The following is a 15,366-nucleotide window of genomic DNA, read 5'->3' as shown; positions in this document are numbered from 1 at the left end:
CAAGTTGCAAATTTACTCTTATTACTTACTGCATAGTAGCACACATATAGATGGCTGACTGGGAGCAAATGTGCTTCCAGTCAGCAGGAGGCAGGAGATTGCTGCCTGCTGCCAGGATGGGCTCTGCCACTGGAGCCCAGACTATGTCCCCCAGTCCCAGCAGCAGGGAGCTCCCAGCCCCTGCTCCCTGATCATCCAGTGGCAGAGCCTGCCCCAGTAGCAGGCAGCTCCCGGGAGCAGGTAACAATGTCCCAACCACTGCGAGGAGATAGCAGTCTTTTGGCCCCATGCTCCCTGCCAGTCCCTGGGCTAGCACCCAGGGGGAGCTAGAGCGCCCTTCAGCTGCTGCAGGGGCCCGGTACAGGGCCACAGGGAATGGGAGTAGTCTGCTGCTAGGAGCAGCAAATCTGCTCCCGCATCCCTGCACGTGTACCCAGGAGAGTTTACTTTAGAGTACTTTATTGTAGAGTAAACTGCTCCAGGATTATTTGCATGTGTAGATGTCTTCCATTTCCTAGCCCTGGGTATGGGGGAAAGAGAAAGATCTCAAGGGGAGGAAGGAACTACATAGAGCTACTAGGTTCTTTCTGTCTCCTCTTTCCTCCTAGAAAAAGGGTATTAGCTGCCCCCTCTGCTCGGCCTCTAGCCAAAAATTTGGCCCTGCTACTGAGGGATATGAGGGAGCTCAGTCAACCTCCTACAGCAACCCTGACTGGCTGGTCTATGCAGAAGATGGACAAGAGGGAAAGGGATTTTTCTAGGAAGGGCTGAAATTTGAGAGGTCTAGAGCTTCTCACATCATTAACTGGTTTCGACAGGGCCAGTCTTAATGCATCAGCATCGTGCCAGATCTCTGCCAGTCTTCACAACCAAAGACCCAGACTTGCTGTTTAATTCAAAATACAACATCATAGCACAGTCAATTCAGATTTAATGTGTTCTTGATGTAAGGAAAATATAGGTGAGGTATAACCCACTGGATAACTTGAGTTCATAAAAAGTTTTTTTCCATGTGGTTGCACTTGCAGGTCTCTGGACTAACGTCTTTACTCGGAATTTGTTGGATGGCTTATTCTGGTCTTCAAATCCACAAGAATTTTGGGATCGATGGGCCAAAGACATGATAGATATGGGTGAGAGTTTTCAGGTTATTTTTATTTTTGACTAATGGCATAGTGACATACATTAAGAAGACTGAGGGAAGATACATTCCTGTTACTTTGGCTGCTGAGTCCTCATAAACTCTTCCTAGACACCAGTGTATTACCTGTGGTTTTTTATGTCATTGTAGTTGTTACAGGTTTCCCTCACCAACCATGGTTTTCAGTATCCACAGTTAATGTTCTGTATACCATTTTGGCTATTACGGTATACAGTTTTCAGTAACCACAGTTTTCTGTGGCTGCGCATCAACCTGCCAACGCCCCCCCGGCCTTGCTCATGCCTCTCCTCCCCAACCCATCCCCCTGCAGTTCCTGGTCCCCCAGCTGGAGGTGCCTGCCAGCCCTGCTGGAGATGTGCCCAGTGGACAAGAAGCCATCAAAAGTTTGGCCCTGCTGGGGATCTGCCCTAGCCATGGTGGCAGGGAACACCAGGCCCAATCACCACTGTTCCCTGCTGCCCTGCTTCCCTCCCCTGCATCCCAGAGTGGCAGGGAGCAGAGAAGTCCTATGGGGATCTCTTCACCTGCTGCTGCTCACCCCGTGCTGTCCTGACAATGTGCCTCCTGTGCCTGCTGTTGGTTTGAGGGGCGCAGCCCTGCATCACTGCACTCAATGCAGCCCAGTCTGCAGGAGGCGCATCGCCAGGGCAACGTGAGGTGAGCAGCGGCAGGTGAGGAGATCCCCACATGGCTTCTCTGCTCTCTGCCGTGCCATGTTGCAAGGGAGGGAAGCAGGGCAGCAGGGAACAGCAGCCCCAGCTGGTCTGGGTTGTGGGACAATCCAAGCCTGGTGGGTCATCCAGGGGTGCAGGCGTATGGCTCCCACTGCCACTGATTGTCCCATGACCCAGCCTGGCCAGGGCCCTATCTGCGGGCTGCTGACCGGGCAATTGTGCGCCACTTGAGGTGGGCACAATACACCCTCACATTGTGGTATTATGCAAATCTTCTTCTGAAAGACGTGGTCGTTGTTCTGCATTGAGGGCATGTAGGACAAGAAGCCATCAAACAGGCAAACAAAATATTAGGGGTTATAAAAAGGGAATTGTAAACAAAATGGAAAGTATCATTATTCCCCTTTATAAATCCGTGATGCATCCACACCTTTAGTACTGTGCCTAGTTCTGGTCCCCACACCTCAGAATGGGTATAGAAGCACTAGGGAAAATACAGAAAAGGGCAACAAGGATGATTAGTGGTATGGAGGGGCCTTCGTATGAGGAGAGATGAAAGAGGCTAGACCTATTCAGTTTATAAAATATGTTCGAGGGGGAGCATGATAAGGGTTTACAAAATACTGAATGCTGAAGAGAAAGTAGATAGGAATTTATTATTTACTATGTCTCACAGCACAACAACCAGGGGTCATAAAAAGAAACTAGAAGGTATTAAATTAAAAATTAACAAAAGGAAGTTATTTTTCATACAGTGGGTATGTCTACATGTGCACTTACTGTGCAGTCAGTGGTTTTTCGGCTGGTGTCTACATGTATAGGCATTACAGCTCAGTATGGCTGTGTGTGTACCGACTAGGGAGTAAAATTATTCCCAAATTAGTCCACACAAACAGGATTACTGTGCAGTTAGGCATCTACATGTGCCTTACTGTGCAGTAACTACTCAGGAGTAAATTTGCTACCTGCATGATGCAAGTAGCGGTACTGAGTTAATGTAATTTGCCATAGTTACTGTGCAACATGGGTGCGCACATGGGTGTAGACACCCGTACTGCGCAGTAATTTTTGGTTGATGGTGCATGTGTAGATGTGCCCACTGTGTAACTGAAGTGTGGAATTCATTGCCACCAGATGTTGTGGAAGCTGGCAGTTTAGCCAGATTCAAAAAAAGATTGGACAGATTTTTGGAGGGATGGTACATTAGTAGCTGTTGAGTGTTGGGGTTAGGGGTACAGTTTCTGAATCAGAACTACCTAGACCTTAAATGCTTCAGGTTGTGAGAGGAATAGTGGAAAAAAAACCCTGGTCATACCTGTTGCACTTATAAAGTGGGTTTTTAAACCTAGTGCTTTAAGAATTGACACAACACTTGGTTGATTAATAGCATAAAGTCTTGCTTTAATAACTACCAACAAGCCACAAAACTGAATGACAGAAAAAAGACTTTTTCCCAATATAAAATGAGCTATTTCAGAAAGTCCTAGTACATATTTAGCTGCAGCAGTGTTTTTTCACCAATGCAGGTAGGGAAGCTGGTCCAGTTTTGCAGCCTTCACAGAGCATGGGTTCTTCACTCATGGGCTGGGTGCAGGGTGGCTTCTTGATCTTTCCTGGACTGCATGCCATGCTGGCAGTTCTATCTTGCTTTTTATACTGTTTTAATTGTATAGCTTCAAAGCATTTTTCCTTGATGGTCCAAACAAAAAAGGGAGGAAAAGAGTGACCATCACATTACAATTGTTAAACTGCCTGGCTCCTGTTTTTTGGATTTGTCTAGGTGTGAAGACTTAATGTTTCTGGCAGCCACTGACTAGCTCGGCAATTAAATTTGATGGTTCTTGAGTGGCCAAACAGGGTGCTAAGAGGCACTGGTTATCAGACCTGTCTTTAGGTATTTGTTTATCAATGGGGCAAATTTGCAATAGCTTGGACTGGTGATGATCTAATTACAAAACTTCAGACAGACATTGAATGACCGAGACATTTGTAACACCTTAGACATTGGATGCCTGTTTTGAGAAATGTGAGCATGTCATGTACAAGACATTTTCCCTCTATTCAGTGCACCTTTTACAGGTTTTGCTTGAAATGCATATTTAGTCTTTTGTCTTCTTTACTTGCTAGTTCAATTGAAATGTATATGTAGCTTCCTTCCCTTTTCTAGTTACACTGGCTCAGCCTTTCTATCGTTTGCTTCTTAGCTTAGATATACACGTGATGAGTATGGCTGGTCTTTGCCAACAGTTTTCCAATTGGACTCTGATACCATTGTATTACAGTTTAACTATTTGCTTGCTGCTTTGTCAACTAACTAGTATTGTGTTCGTATTTTTTATGTTTGGTAATGGCACTATGAAGTAGAATTGCTTCTTGTGGGATGCTGAGTGTTTCTTTGTAGTGTCTCAGAGTCAATAGCACTGTCCTTGTTTTAATTTTTAAAAATCTTTTAAGCAATTCAAATGGAAGTTCACTCAATAATAAAGATCATGAAAATCAAATAAAAGCAACAGTAATAAAAAAGCTGTTATTCCCTACACCTGTCAAACCCTATTTCTGGCCCATCTTTCTACTCAATGACAATTCCAGACATGTCTTTTTAATCTCATTTTTAGGAATAAATTTTAAAAAATGTTTTAATTTTACTTTTGACTCATTATTTCACTTAAACTGTAACTCTACAAAAGGTAAGGTTGTTAGTGATCCTTTGATCCTCAATAAGGTTAGGAGGCAAACATTTGCCACTTGAAAGACAAGCAGAAGGCAGGGCAGGACTTCACTGGCTCTTAAAAACTAACTTCAGGGAGGCATCTAAGGGATCTGGCATCTGCCCCATAGCAAGGCTTGGTGAGAACTGGAGTTAGGTAGTCTGTTGCTGGAGATGTCTCTGGAGGTTGAGGTGGTCTCTGTAAGCCAGGACAGGCTTGTCCCCCAAGGATAACTGGAGGTGGTAGTTACTTCAGGTGCCTTTTTAAAAAGAGAACAAATCTATCTTAAACTGGTTCTTTAAAATGGGATTATATGTTTGTGTTGGGGCAGAGGGGGGAAGAGGGAAAGATGTGAAGACCGACAGAAGAAGTTGATATGCAAATAAAGATGACATGATGACGATGGGATAAAGACACTTACAGGGTTTTTACAAGGTTTTTGACAAAGTTCCCTCTTACTCCCCCTTCTGTATTTCAGATAAAGAAAATAGTTCTGACATCTACTCCACTGTCATCAAGCCTCCACCATCTTTGTCAGGGAAACTCTGTGAAATCTTTGAGGACATTATGACCAAGCGCCCACTACTGGGAGAAACTCATAATTTCCTGAAAGGCCTGGAATTTCACAAGGGCTATTTCCGACAGAAAGAGTTTACTGAATGGAAAGGTAACTTTAGCTAAGCATTAGTCAGACTTTGGAGGGAAAAGCTCCAGAATTGTTCTAAGCATCTGTTTCCTGAGAATCACAGCTTGAAATTATCCTGAAATAGACTCATGAATCATACTTTCTGATGGCTGAAGAGACCTGGGATACAACAAACACTTGTGCAAGATGTTTGCCATTCTCTCTGGCATTCCTGAAACAGTAGTTTTCTCAGGTCAAAGAACATGACTAATATCAATAATATAAAAAGGTCATTACGCATCAGGGGAAAGTAACTGGTTTCTTGAAATTATGAGCTTGCTTGTGCATGCTGCCTTTGTTCTGCAGATGAAGCCACTCTGGAACTTCTCTTTAATCAAGCGGAACATGACAACCAAGTCCAGTGGCTAGAAATTAAACATTCTGCAAGTTCAGACTGGATATGCCATAGAATAAGCAGAAATTAAAGACTTGATATTGAAATTCCTTGGTTAGTGAATTCTCATGATGTGTGTTAAGCAGGTCAGATTAAGTGTTCATCAGAGATCCAGGTTTTCCCTTTCCTATGGGAAAATGGAAAAAACAGTGGATTTTTACCTTTTCCTGGAAGCAAACGAGGATTTCTTACTTCACCAGAGAAACCTGTGGATTTTGCAGTTTTGCAAAGAGCTCTCTACAGGCTGGCAGAGTTCCAGCCTGCAAGGGGCTGGGGGGGAGCAGAAGGAGGGTGGTCAGGCAGGGAGCGCCATGTGCATGTATATGCACATGGCCCCAGGCAGCCTGGAGAGCAGCTCCTGTAGGTAAGGTGGGGTTTGAGGCTCCCACAGAGAGGGAAGGAGTTGGGCAGGGCTGGGGCTGCTACTCAGCCGGGCAATGCATGAGGTTTGGGGCACAGGACCGCAATGCATGGCCACAGGGCTCTAGTGAGGAGTGGGATGGGGCTGCGGGTGGCTCGTCCAGGAGGCGGGGCTGGCTCCCCGCTGCTGTGTGGACTCCAGAGGGTAGGGGGGACCTGTGACCCCCAGATCTGTGCGTGGGGTGGGGGAAAGCGTGGGCTGCCTGCTGTGGGCTTGGGCTTCTGCCCTGCTGCCCTCTCCCAGAGCCCAGTGGGTGCGACTCGGTGCTGCAGGGCAGAGAGGGGCTATGCAGGAAAGGTGCTTGCTGCTGTGATCTCTGTCCTGCCCTTGCGATGCTTCCCCTGCGTGCACAGCAGCAATAAGGGGCACAACCCCACACCACCACCCCTGTTGCTGCTGTGCATGTAGCAGACATGTTGCTAGGGCAGTGTGGAGCTCACAGCGGCAAGCAGCTTTCCTGCACAGACCCACTCTGCCCTGTAGCACTGGGTCACACCTGCCAGCCTGTGGAGAGCAGCACGGTGGGAGAACAAGCCCGCAGCGGTCAGCACACATCTGCCGCATGCACATGCTCTGGTCTGCCCTGCACCCCAGAGCAACAGCCTGAATTGCAGCCTGTTTCCAAACAGTTTGTGCTGTGGTGGCAGTGGTATAGGTGCAAGGAGGTAAGACTCACCTCTGATAATTGGCAGTTTTGTCAAGGGGAACTGGCATAAGCAGGTGGTGTGGAGGAATGGAGGATAGTGCTCTTAAACATTAGTGAGGGAGGATATTCAGTTTTATAAGGTGAGCTTGGCCCTCTTCCTTGGATCTCTCAAGTGTAGTTTAACGCTTGCAGCATTGGGACATTGACAGTGTCCTTGACCGCCCTGCCTTACTTGTGACAGGTTAAGGTGTTCTTGGTGTTTCTGGGAAATATGCCTTCCAGCTGTGTGACAGGGCTTTTCCCAGAAATGCTAGACAAGGACTTGTATGGGATGGTGTGGGGAGGGATGATTCTGCCCTGAGCAGGGGATCGCACTAGATGACCTCCTGAAGTACAGCTGGAAGTAGCGTCCCTTCCAGACCTACTTTTCTATGATTTTGTGAAAGCACAAAGCCTGCTTAGGAGCAGTTAATAAATTAGAAGCTACTGAAACCTCTTTTGGTTATCTTAGGCCATTTGTACATTCAACAAAATTGGCCTTTAAAGTGGCTTACTGCCCTTTTGCACCGCTTTAATGGCGCAGCTGTTTGCATGTGTTGATGGCGTAATGCGCTTTAATGGCAGGCTGTTTGCATGCGTCAGTGGCATAATGCATGTAAATAACTTCGGGACGCAGCAAAATAAAACATCTCTGAGGTGTTTTAGTTTGCCGCAGAGGGAAGCACCAGGCCTCATGCATCTTGGCGGCTGTGCAGGCAACCTGTGCAGGCAAGCTCCACTGGAGGAAAACAGAAAAAAAAAAGCGATGAGCCTGATCTTTTTTTTTTCTCCCCCTGGAGCCTGTCTGCCTGCTTGGGCTGCACGGGGCCCTGGTGCTTCCCTCCACAGCTGCAGTGCCCTCCAGGACCGCTTGGGCTGAGTGCTGCCTGGGTGGGGGAACTGCTGCTGCCGTGGAGGGAAGCACCAGTCCCCCTCCCCCACGAGCTCAGGGACTGCCTGGCCTGCCAGCAGTTTGCCCTCCTCTCCCAGCCACCAGAGAGGCAGGTAAGGGTCGGGTCCCTTGTGTACATGCCACAGGGGTTTACTTCACCCTAAACTGAAGTGGTGTTTTTAAAGACCCACCGCTTCAATTTAGGTAGAATTAAACTGAAGTAAACTCCCGTGGTGTGTACAAATGCCCCTGTTGAAACCAAGAACAGGCCAGGTCAGGGCTTCATCTTCAGAATGGAGGTGGTGGGAAAGGTTAGCTATATAGGCAAATATGACCTAAAGGTGGTCTTCCTAGGTCAAGGGGTTGTTTTATTTTGTTTTTGAATTTTCTGAAAATCATGCCTGCCTGATACTTCAGAACTTAGCATTTTTGCATGCAAGTGGTAGGGGTAGCCACTGGGGGGGAAGGAAAAGGAGGGCTCATGAAATAGCCTAATTTTCGTTATGGTAAATTTATAAAGTACCAACACAGTTAATGAGTCTAAGTTTTTCCCTTGAATAAATGTATTGGGAAGGGCTCATTTCCAGTCTCTTATTGAGTGTAAACATTGTAATTCAGATTTCTATTCAAGAAAGTGCAGTACTGTCCCAATATGGTAATATACAGATGGGGGGGAGGAATTTTAAACAACTAATATGCACCCATGCAAAGGGAACTGAAGTGCGCACTCTTTCTTGTTTCTGCTGTGTGAATCTGCAAATGATTGTCTCATTACATCAGGATCTGTGAATTTCCAGCAGCTGTGAATGTAAAATAATTCTGTACAACTCTGACAGTGGGGTATGGAAACATAATAAGTTATTACTTCAAGATGCTGTCAAGCATTCCAAAATGTGGAACATTTTGCAGCTACACATATTTTAAATCAACACTCTGGTACGGTTCTACTGCAGAGCAGAAAAGTTGAAAGAAATGAAATATACTGTAACTTACAGGAAGGTGTCAGTGTGCTCTAACAGTTAACTCATGCCTCTACAAGCTAGTCAGGATCCAGGATTCTCTTCCTGCCTTTGCCACTCACATATTTTGCAACCTGGGCTAAATCACTTAGGACCAGATTCTGATAATCTTATGGTACATAAATAGGAAAAAGGGTTTTACCATTTGGGAATAGTAATGCACTGACTATGAGGAACCCCATGGGACTCCAGTGGAGTGAGAATGCTGCTCAGTATGAGTAAAGCAGTAGGGCCCAGCTCCTGACATCTCTAATTTCTCAGTTTACTCATCTGTAAAAACCCATCTGGTACTACTTGCTTGTCTTTTGGAGATAGTGTGAGCCTTAATTAATTTTTATAAAGTATTTATGTTAAGAGATGCTGTAATTTTCACAGTAGTGTGTTGCTGTTGGAAACACAAGCACGCCAGACAAGACAGCCTGCAAGTACAGTGAAACCTGTCTCAGATGGAATCACGGGGGACCAGGAAAAAGTTCCAGCTTAAATAGTTTTTTATCTTATAAGGAGTGTTTCCCAGCCTTGCTGCTCTCTGCTTCTTCTTTCTGCTCCATGCTTTCTGCTGTGTCCCAGCCTCTCTGCTCCATGATTTCTTCCTGTCTCTCACCTTCCAATCTAGCCCTTCTGCCCCCTGCTTACACTATGTGCGCAAACACATGATAAGTAATTACTTTCCATGATATACATGGTGATTCCACAACTAGGCCCCACATTTTCTTTCCATTTCTACATTGGATGATTTCCATTTTATATACACTAATATTACTTAATTCCCTGTAAGGCATACTGTGACTGTAGAAACTTTCCAGCTTGAGCAGGTTTCCAGCTTTTACAGATTCCATCTTGGACAGGTTTCAATTTATTTGGAGTTAGTATTATACTAGGCAGACTACATTCTGATTTTCAAGTAGCGAGAAGAGTCTCTTATTCTAAGATGGCAAACGCAACTGGACAGGCCGCAGCTGGAGTACTGCGTTCAGTTCTGGGCGCCGCATTCAGGAGGGATGTGGACAGCATGGAGAGGGTCCAGAGGAGGGCCACTCACATGATCGGGGGCAGCAGGGCAGGCCCTACGAGGAGAGGCTACGGGACCTGAACCTGTTCAGCCTCCACAAGAGAAAGCTGAGGGGGGATCTTGTGGCCTGTTATAAACTAGTCAGAGGGGACCAGCAGGCACTGGGGGAGTCCCTGTTTCCCCGAGCACCGCCAGGAGTGACCAGGAATAACGGTCACAAGCTGGCAGAGGGTAGATTCAGATTAGACATCAGGAGGTGCTACTTCACTGTCAGGGTGGCTAGGGTCTGGAACCAGCTTCCAAGAGAAGTGGTGCTGGCTCCTACCCTGGGGGTCTCTAAGAGGAGGCTAGACGAACATCTTGCTGGGGTTGTTTGACCCCAGTAGTTTTTCCTGCCAAGGCAGGGGTTTGGACTCAATGATCTGCTCAGGTCCCTTCTGACCCTACTAACTATGAAACATTGATTAAAAGAAATTCACTTCAATTTGATAAACTAAAAACTTTTAAAGAATATCAAGAAGAGAGGAGAAAACCCTTCAGTTGATGTGTTGCTGGGCTAGGAAGAACAGTATAAAAAGAAACTGGCTATGGAGAGAACGTTATTTAAAGAGGCTGTTTTGATAGGTGGAAAATTAGTACAGTAAAAGCCCTGTTATCCGGCATTCTCTTAACTGGAATTTCCTGCCGGCCGGCCGGATGCAGGGGGATGGTGGGGGAAGCTTGCACCTGGTGGCCGCCGCCACCATCCACCACTCTGCGCTGCCGCGCTCTGCATCCAGCTGAAATGTCCACACTGTGCTGCTGCTGCTCCACATCTGGCCACGACTCCCCTCTTCCCCCTACCTCCACTTTGCATTTGGCCAAAAACCTTCAGCCTCAGGTAACTGGAAATTTTAGATACCTGGCACCCCCCATTCCCTACTCAAGCCAGATAACCGGGCTTTTACTGTACAACATTGCCTAGTGGAATGATAATTTTTTTCACAGTAGCTTGGCAGAGTAATTTCTTTGTCCTTGTTTGTCTCTAAGTCTTAGAAGGGAACCCCCTCCAAAACAAAATAATGCAAGTCTATCTTTCCTGGGTATACAGAACTGATTAAACTGAAGCTATCTTTCAGACACTGTGCTGGATGCATCTCCCAACCAACTGACACCACTGGAGAAACACCTCTGTTTAATAGATGTTGGCTATTTTGTTAATACCAGTTGCCCACCGCTTTTGAGGCCTGAGAGAAATGTGGACGTCATTATATCACTTGATTACAGTTTGGGTGGGTTCTTCAAGGTGAGAAAATTCATATCCTCTATTGCTTGTAGCCCTAGTAAGCACCTTTTTCAGACAACATGTTTTAGAGACTCATCCAGTGTCTGCCTTAACTCTGGGCTATTTGACTTTTCTGTGGCTCTCAGTCTCTGATGCCTTTTTTTTTCTGAGATCCATTAAGTCTTAGGTTTGTCATACTGCAGAACAAGAAATGTTTTGAAGCCTAGAAAAGTGTTTATGATAAGAAAGCCGTGTTCCAGCAAGGCCTACTGAAATACCAATAAATGCCAAGATCTACTGAAATGTCAATAAAAATTACATTGAGGAGAGTTAATATTCTAATGAGGTTTACCCATCCTTATTTGCAGTGAGGTCTAGAGCCACAAAAGGAATTCAGTTCCCTGTATTATGTTTGGGAAGAGGAAGGCTCCTAAGCCAGAATGCTTTGTGGGGAGCTACCTAAACGAGTCAATAAAAAAAAGGTGGAGGGCATGATGTGCCCTGGTCCTCCCTGAGACCTTGGTCCTGTACTCAGGACTGCAGGGCAACACCTCCTTTCACCAGGAATTCATAGGCTTGAAATCTCTCCTGGAATTAAACACCCAAGCCCTTTACGACACAAAATGAGGAAGAATCTTGTGTTATCCCATAGCTAGAACAGTCCCTTAGACTATGGAAAATGCCAGCCTGTGGAAATTCAAACCCACATCTTCTACTTCCCGGGAGTGTCCTAAACAACAGGGCTTTCATTCTCTTCTGTTGAAGCTGTTCCACTTTGCATAAAATAATTCAAGTGTATTGGGTTAGAGAGGGGGCAGTGGTGAAGGTAACTCTGGGCGTTTACTTGTGATGGTATTGCGACGTAGTGTATGTGGGTGCCTACACATGACCAGCAGCTACATCACCGTAGTGGTGTGCTCCCCCAGGATAGTGTGCTGTTACAGTGAAATAGCTGCTAAAAATAAACGCATGCCACACATACAATTCAGTATGGGCTATATAAATTAGATGCAATCCAAAGTACTTAATTGGAAGGACTAAATCACAGCGCAGTAACAATGTCACCATAGCAACATGTGTAGATGCACCCTTTAACCCCTACTGGCTCAGGCACTCGTGTGGGAAGTGAGACCTGCGTTCTAGTCCCTGCTCCAGTGAATATTTATCATAGTTAATATTAAATTCCTTAATGGTGGTTTATTCAGGAGACATATACGTTATTTATTTCCTAGACAGCACTAGCTTTCAGTTCATTTCAATTTTAATCTATAGGGCTTTTTGTGGATTAAGTTATATGCGCTTTAAAGATTTATACCCCACTCTTCTGTTTCCACTCAGCCACCAGGTTGGAAGTCAAACTAATGCCAAATGCTTTGGAAATTTCCATCCCCCAAGCATTAATAAGGCAGAGACTTTTATCCAGACATCTGGTGTTGCTTGCCTCATATCCTGTGCTCTGTCTCATATCTAAAAATATAGATATTTTTAATGCAACTCAGTGTGACCTATTATTACTTCCGGAAAACTGCATTCCAGTCTTTTCTTTTGGATCTAATTGGTCTTATTCTGTGTCCATCCAGCAATTACAGATGGTAGAAACATATTGCAGAGTCCAAAAAATCCCGTTCCCCAAAATTGAGGTGAGTGAGGAAGATCAGAAGAACCCGAAGGAGTGTTACATATTTTCAGATGCAGAGAACCTTAGAGCTCCCACGCTGATCCATTTCCCTCTGGTGAATGACACGTTTAAGGAATACAAGGAACCAGGTAAATTCACTGTCAACAGAAACTTATAATTTTTACTACAGTTTGTGTGACTAGCCTTCCTTCAACTGGTTTCTCAATTGTCCTTTTCAACTATAATTGTCGTTCATTGGTTGAATGAATACCGCCCTGTTTTAATGTCATTTACCAATGAACTATCACATAAAAGTGATATTTAAGACAGTCCAGCTTGAACAGTTGAGCAGACCTGGGGATGGTGTTGATGGTGAATAGCAAAAGAGATCAGGGTAAATGATGGTCCATGGGGCAGATTTTAGCTTTTAAAACACAACTGGTGTTGTAGACAGCTTAAGGGACAGGGAGTGGCGGGGAGAACAGAGAGGCTGTAGCTTGAGGAAGAATCAGTCTAAGCTATGCGGTTTTCTGCAATTGGCATAGTTTAGATCGGTAGTGAACAGAACACACATCCACACTTGGGCAGTGGGAGGGAAGGGGGGTTGCAAATCTTAGACTGGTTTAAAAATGGAAGAACCTGGTCTGTGTGTGCCAAACTTCTGTTCTGTTGCATGTGTGCTCTGCTTTTCAGTTGCTTATGCCAGTAAAAATGTAATGTTTGTACCTGGCCTGAGGGAAAAGACATTTTGGCTGGTTCAGGCAGAATTCTTCTTGAGACTAAGGGGAAGAACACAATGAAGTAGCAGCTCTGCCACCCCTTAAATAGGTACATGTGCTCTAGGCCAGCTCCACTCTTGCCCTGGCCTTTCTTCATCTACTTGGAAACTGGCAAGGGGATTTGAAGCGGTTGGGAAACAGAAGCTTTTCCCACAGGGGCCAACTGTAATCTTGGTGGTGAGAACTGTTAGGCAGTGTTTAGGGTGTTGCTTGCCCCAAAGAAGATCATGAGACTGGCAGGTTTAGGGTAGAGTAGGCACGACCAGCACAATCCTAACAACTCAGTCGATAGTATTAAGCTAATGATTTGCAGGATTTTTTTATTCAAGTTATTCTAAAATAACTGAATAACCTGAACTGCACATTATAGAAATCAGAGTTAATGTAGTGTTAAAGTTTGCAGGAATAAGGAGTTTAAAAATCAGGGGGCGTTTATACATGTGCCTTTTTGTCCCGTGACACGCTGGAGATCCAATGCTTGTAGTTGTATAAGTGGTGAAATATGCGTCAGCATGCAGAAAATGGCAGTGGTGTGCTTTTGAACTAAAGCACCGCCAAGGTGTTTTAGTTCAAAAGTGCACTGCTACTATTTTCTTTGCATTGACACACTCATTTTGCTACTTATACAACTGTATGTGTTGTGGCACCAGGCGCTTTTTTACACACATAAAAAAGCCAAGGGTATATATAAGCATGACTGTGTTGCTTGGTCTGTATAGCTCAGGCTGTAAACAGACATCCTTGGAGTGGGATCAGCTGTGCCAGGATGTGTCCCAGCATGAATAATCTGTTTCACTGGATGACAGACATAGATTCATAGATGCTAGGGCTGGAAGGGACCTTGGAAGATCATTGAGTCCAGCCCCCTGCCCTAGGGGCAGGAAATCACCAGGAATCCAAGATCCCAGCAAGATAAATATCCAAGTGTTCTCTTGAAGGTGTTCAGAGTAGGTGCTCGAACCACCTCTGGCAGGAGTCTATTCCAAACCTTGGGGACTTGGACAGTGAAGAAGTTCTTCCTTATGTCCAGCCTGAAACAGTCATGGAGGAGTTTGTGACCATTCAACCTTGTCATCCCATGGGGCGCTCTGGTGAACAGACGTTCCCCCAGATCCTGGTGGTCATCCCTGATGAACTTATAGGTGGCCATCGGATCACCCCTGAGCCTGCGCTTTTCCAAGCTAAAGAGTCCCATGGCTCTCAGCCTTTAGTCGTAAGGTCTGTTTTCCTGACCTCTGATCATGCGCGTGGCTTTTCTCTGGACTCTCTCAAGCTTCTCCACATCGTTTTTGAATTGTGGAGCCCAAAACTGGATGCAGTACTCCAGCTGCGGCCTCACCAAGGCTAAGTACAAGGGGAGAATGACGTCCTGGGATTTACTTAAGAAGCATCTATGGATGCAATCTAGCATTTTGCTTGCTTTACTAGCCGCAGCATCACACTGAAGGCTCATGTTCATCTTGTGGTCAATGATGACCCCCAAGTCCCTTTTGTCTGTAGTGCTAACCAGCGTAGCATTGCCGAGCCTGTAAGCGTGCTGCAGGTTTTTCCTCCCAAGGTGGAGAACCTTGCATTTTTGCTATTGAACACCATCAGGTTTTCATCCGCCCAATTCCTGAGCCTGTGAAGGTCAGCCTGGATCACCCTTCTGTCTTCAGGTGTGGATACTTTACCCCTAAGTTTGGTATCACACATAAAACACAAGTTTGGTATCACACATCAACGAACTTGGCCAGTCCGCTTCTGACACCAATATCCACATCATTAATGAAGATGTTAAATAGTATAGGCCCTAGGACAGAGCTTTGAGGGACCCCATTGGTCACAGCACACCACGATTGACTTCTGTCAGCCACCACCATCTGGGTCCTACCAATTCCCAGTCAGCAGATCATGGTGAGGCTGAGGCTGCAGTTGGCCAGTTTTGCTAAGAGGTGATTGTGGGATACCAGATTGAAGGCTTTTTAAAAGTCAAGATATACAACATCAATCTCTTTTCCCTTGTCCAGGTGATAGGTCACCTGATTGTAAAAGGAAATAAGATTGGTTAGGC

The 15,366-nt window shown here is 45.5% G+C and overlaps 1 protein-coding gene across 1 annotated transcript in view; it reads left to right on the top strand.

The window, feature by feature from the left end:
* The window catches only part of LOC149871853 (cytosolic phospholipase A2 beta-like), a gene marked incomplete at its 5' end in the record, with an annotated part of 51,858 nt that overhangs the window by 25,108 nt on the left and 11,384 nt on the right, over positions 1-15,366 (top strand). Inside the window, 4 exons of the mRNA XM_090034645.1 lie at positions 1,029-1,133; positions 5,023-5,211; positions 10,771-10,937; positions 12,497-12,683. Of these exons, the coding sequence (XP_089890771.1) occupies positions 1,029-1,133; positions 5,023-5,211; positions 10,771-10,937; positions 12,497-12,683 (648 nt within the window). The remainder of the gene's footprint in view (positions 1-1,028; positions 1,134-5,022; positions 5,212-10,770; positions 10,938-12,496; positions 12,684-15,366) is intronic.

The sequence above is a fragment of the Crocodylus siamensis genome, chromosome 2 (assembly GCF_052110815.1).
Source record: "Crocodylus siamensis isolate JL-2025a chromosome 2, ASM5211081v1, whole genome shotgun sequence".
Taxonomy (NCBI): domain Eukaryota; kingdom Metazoa; phylum Chordata; order Crocodylia; family Crocodylidae; genus Crocodylus; species Crocodylus siamensis.
This window is presented reverse-complemented; position numbering and strand designations above follow the sequence as displayed.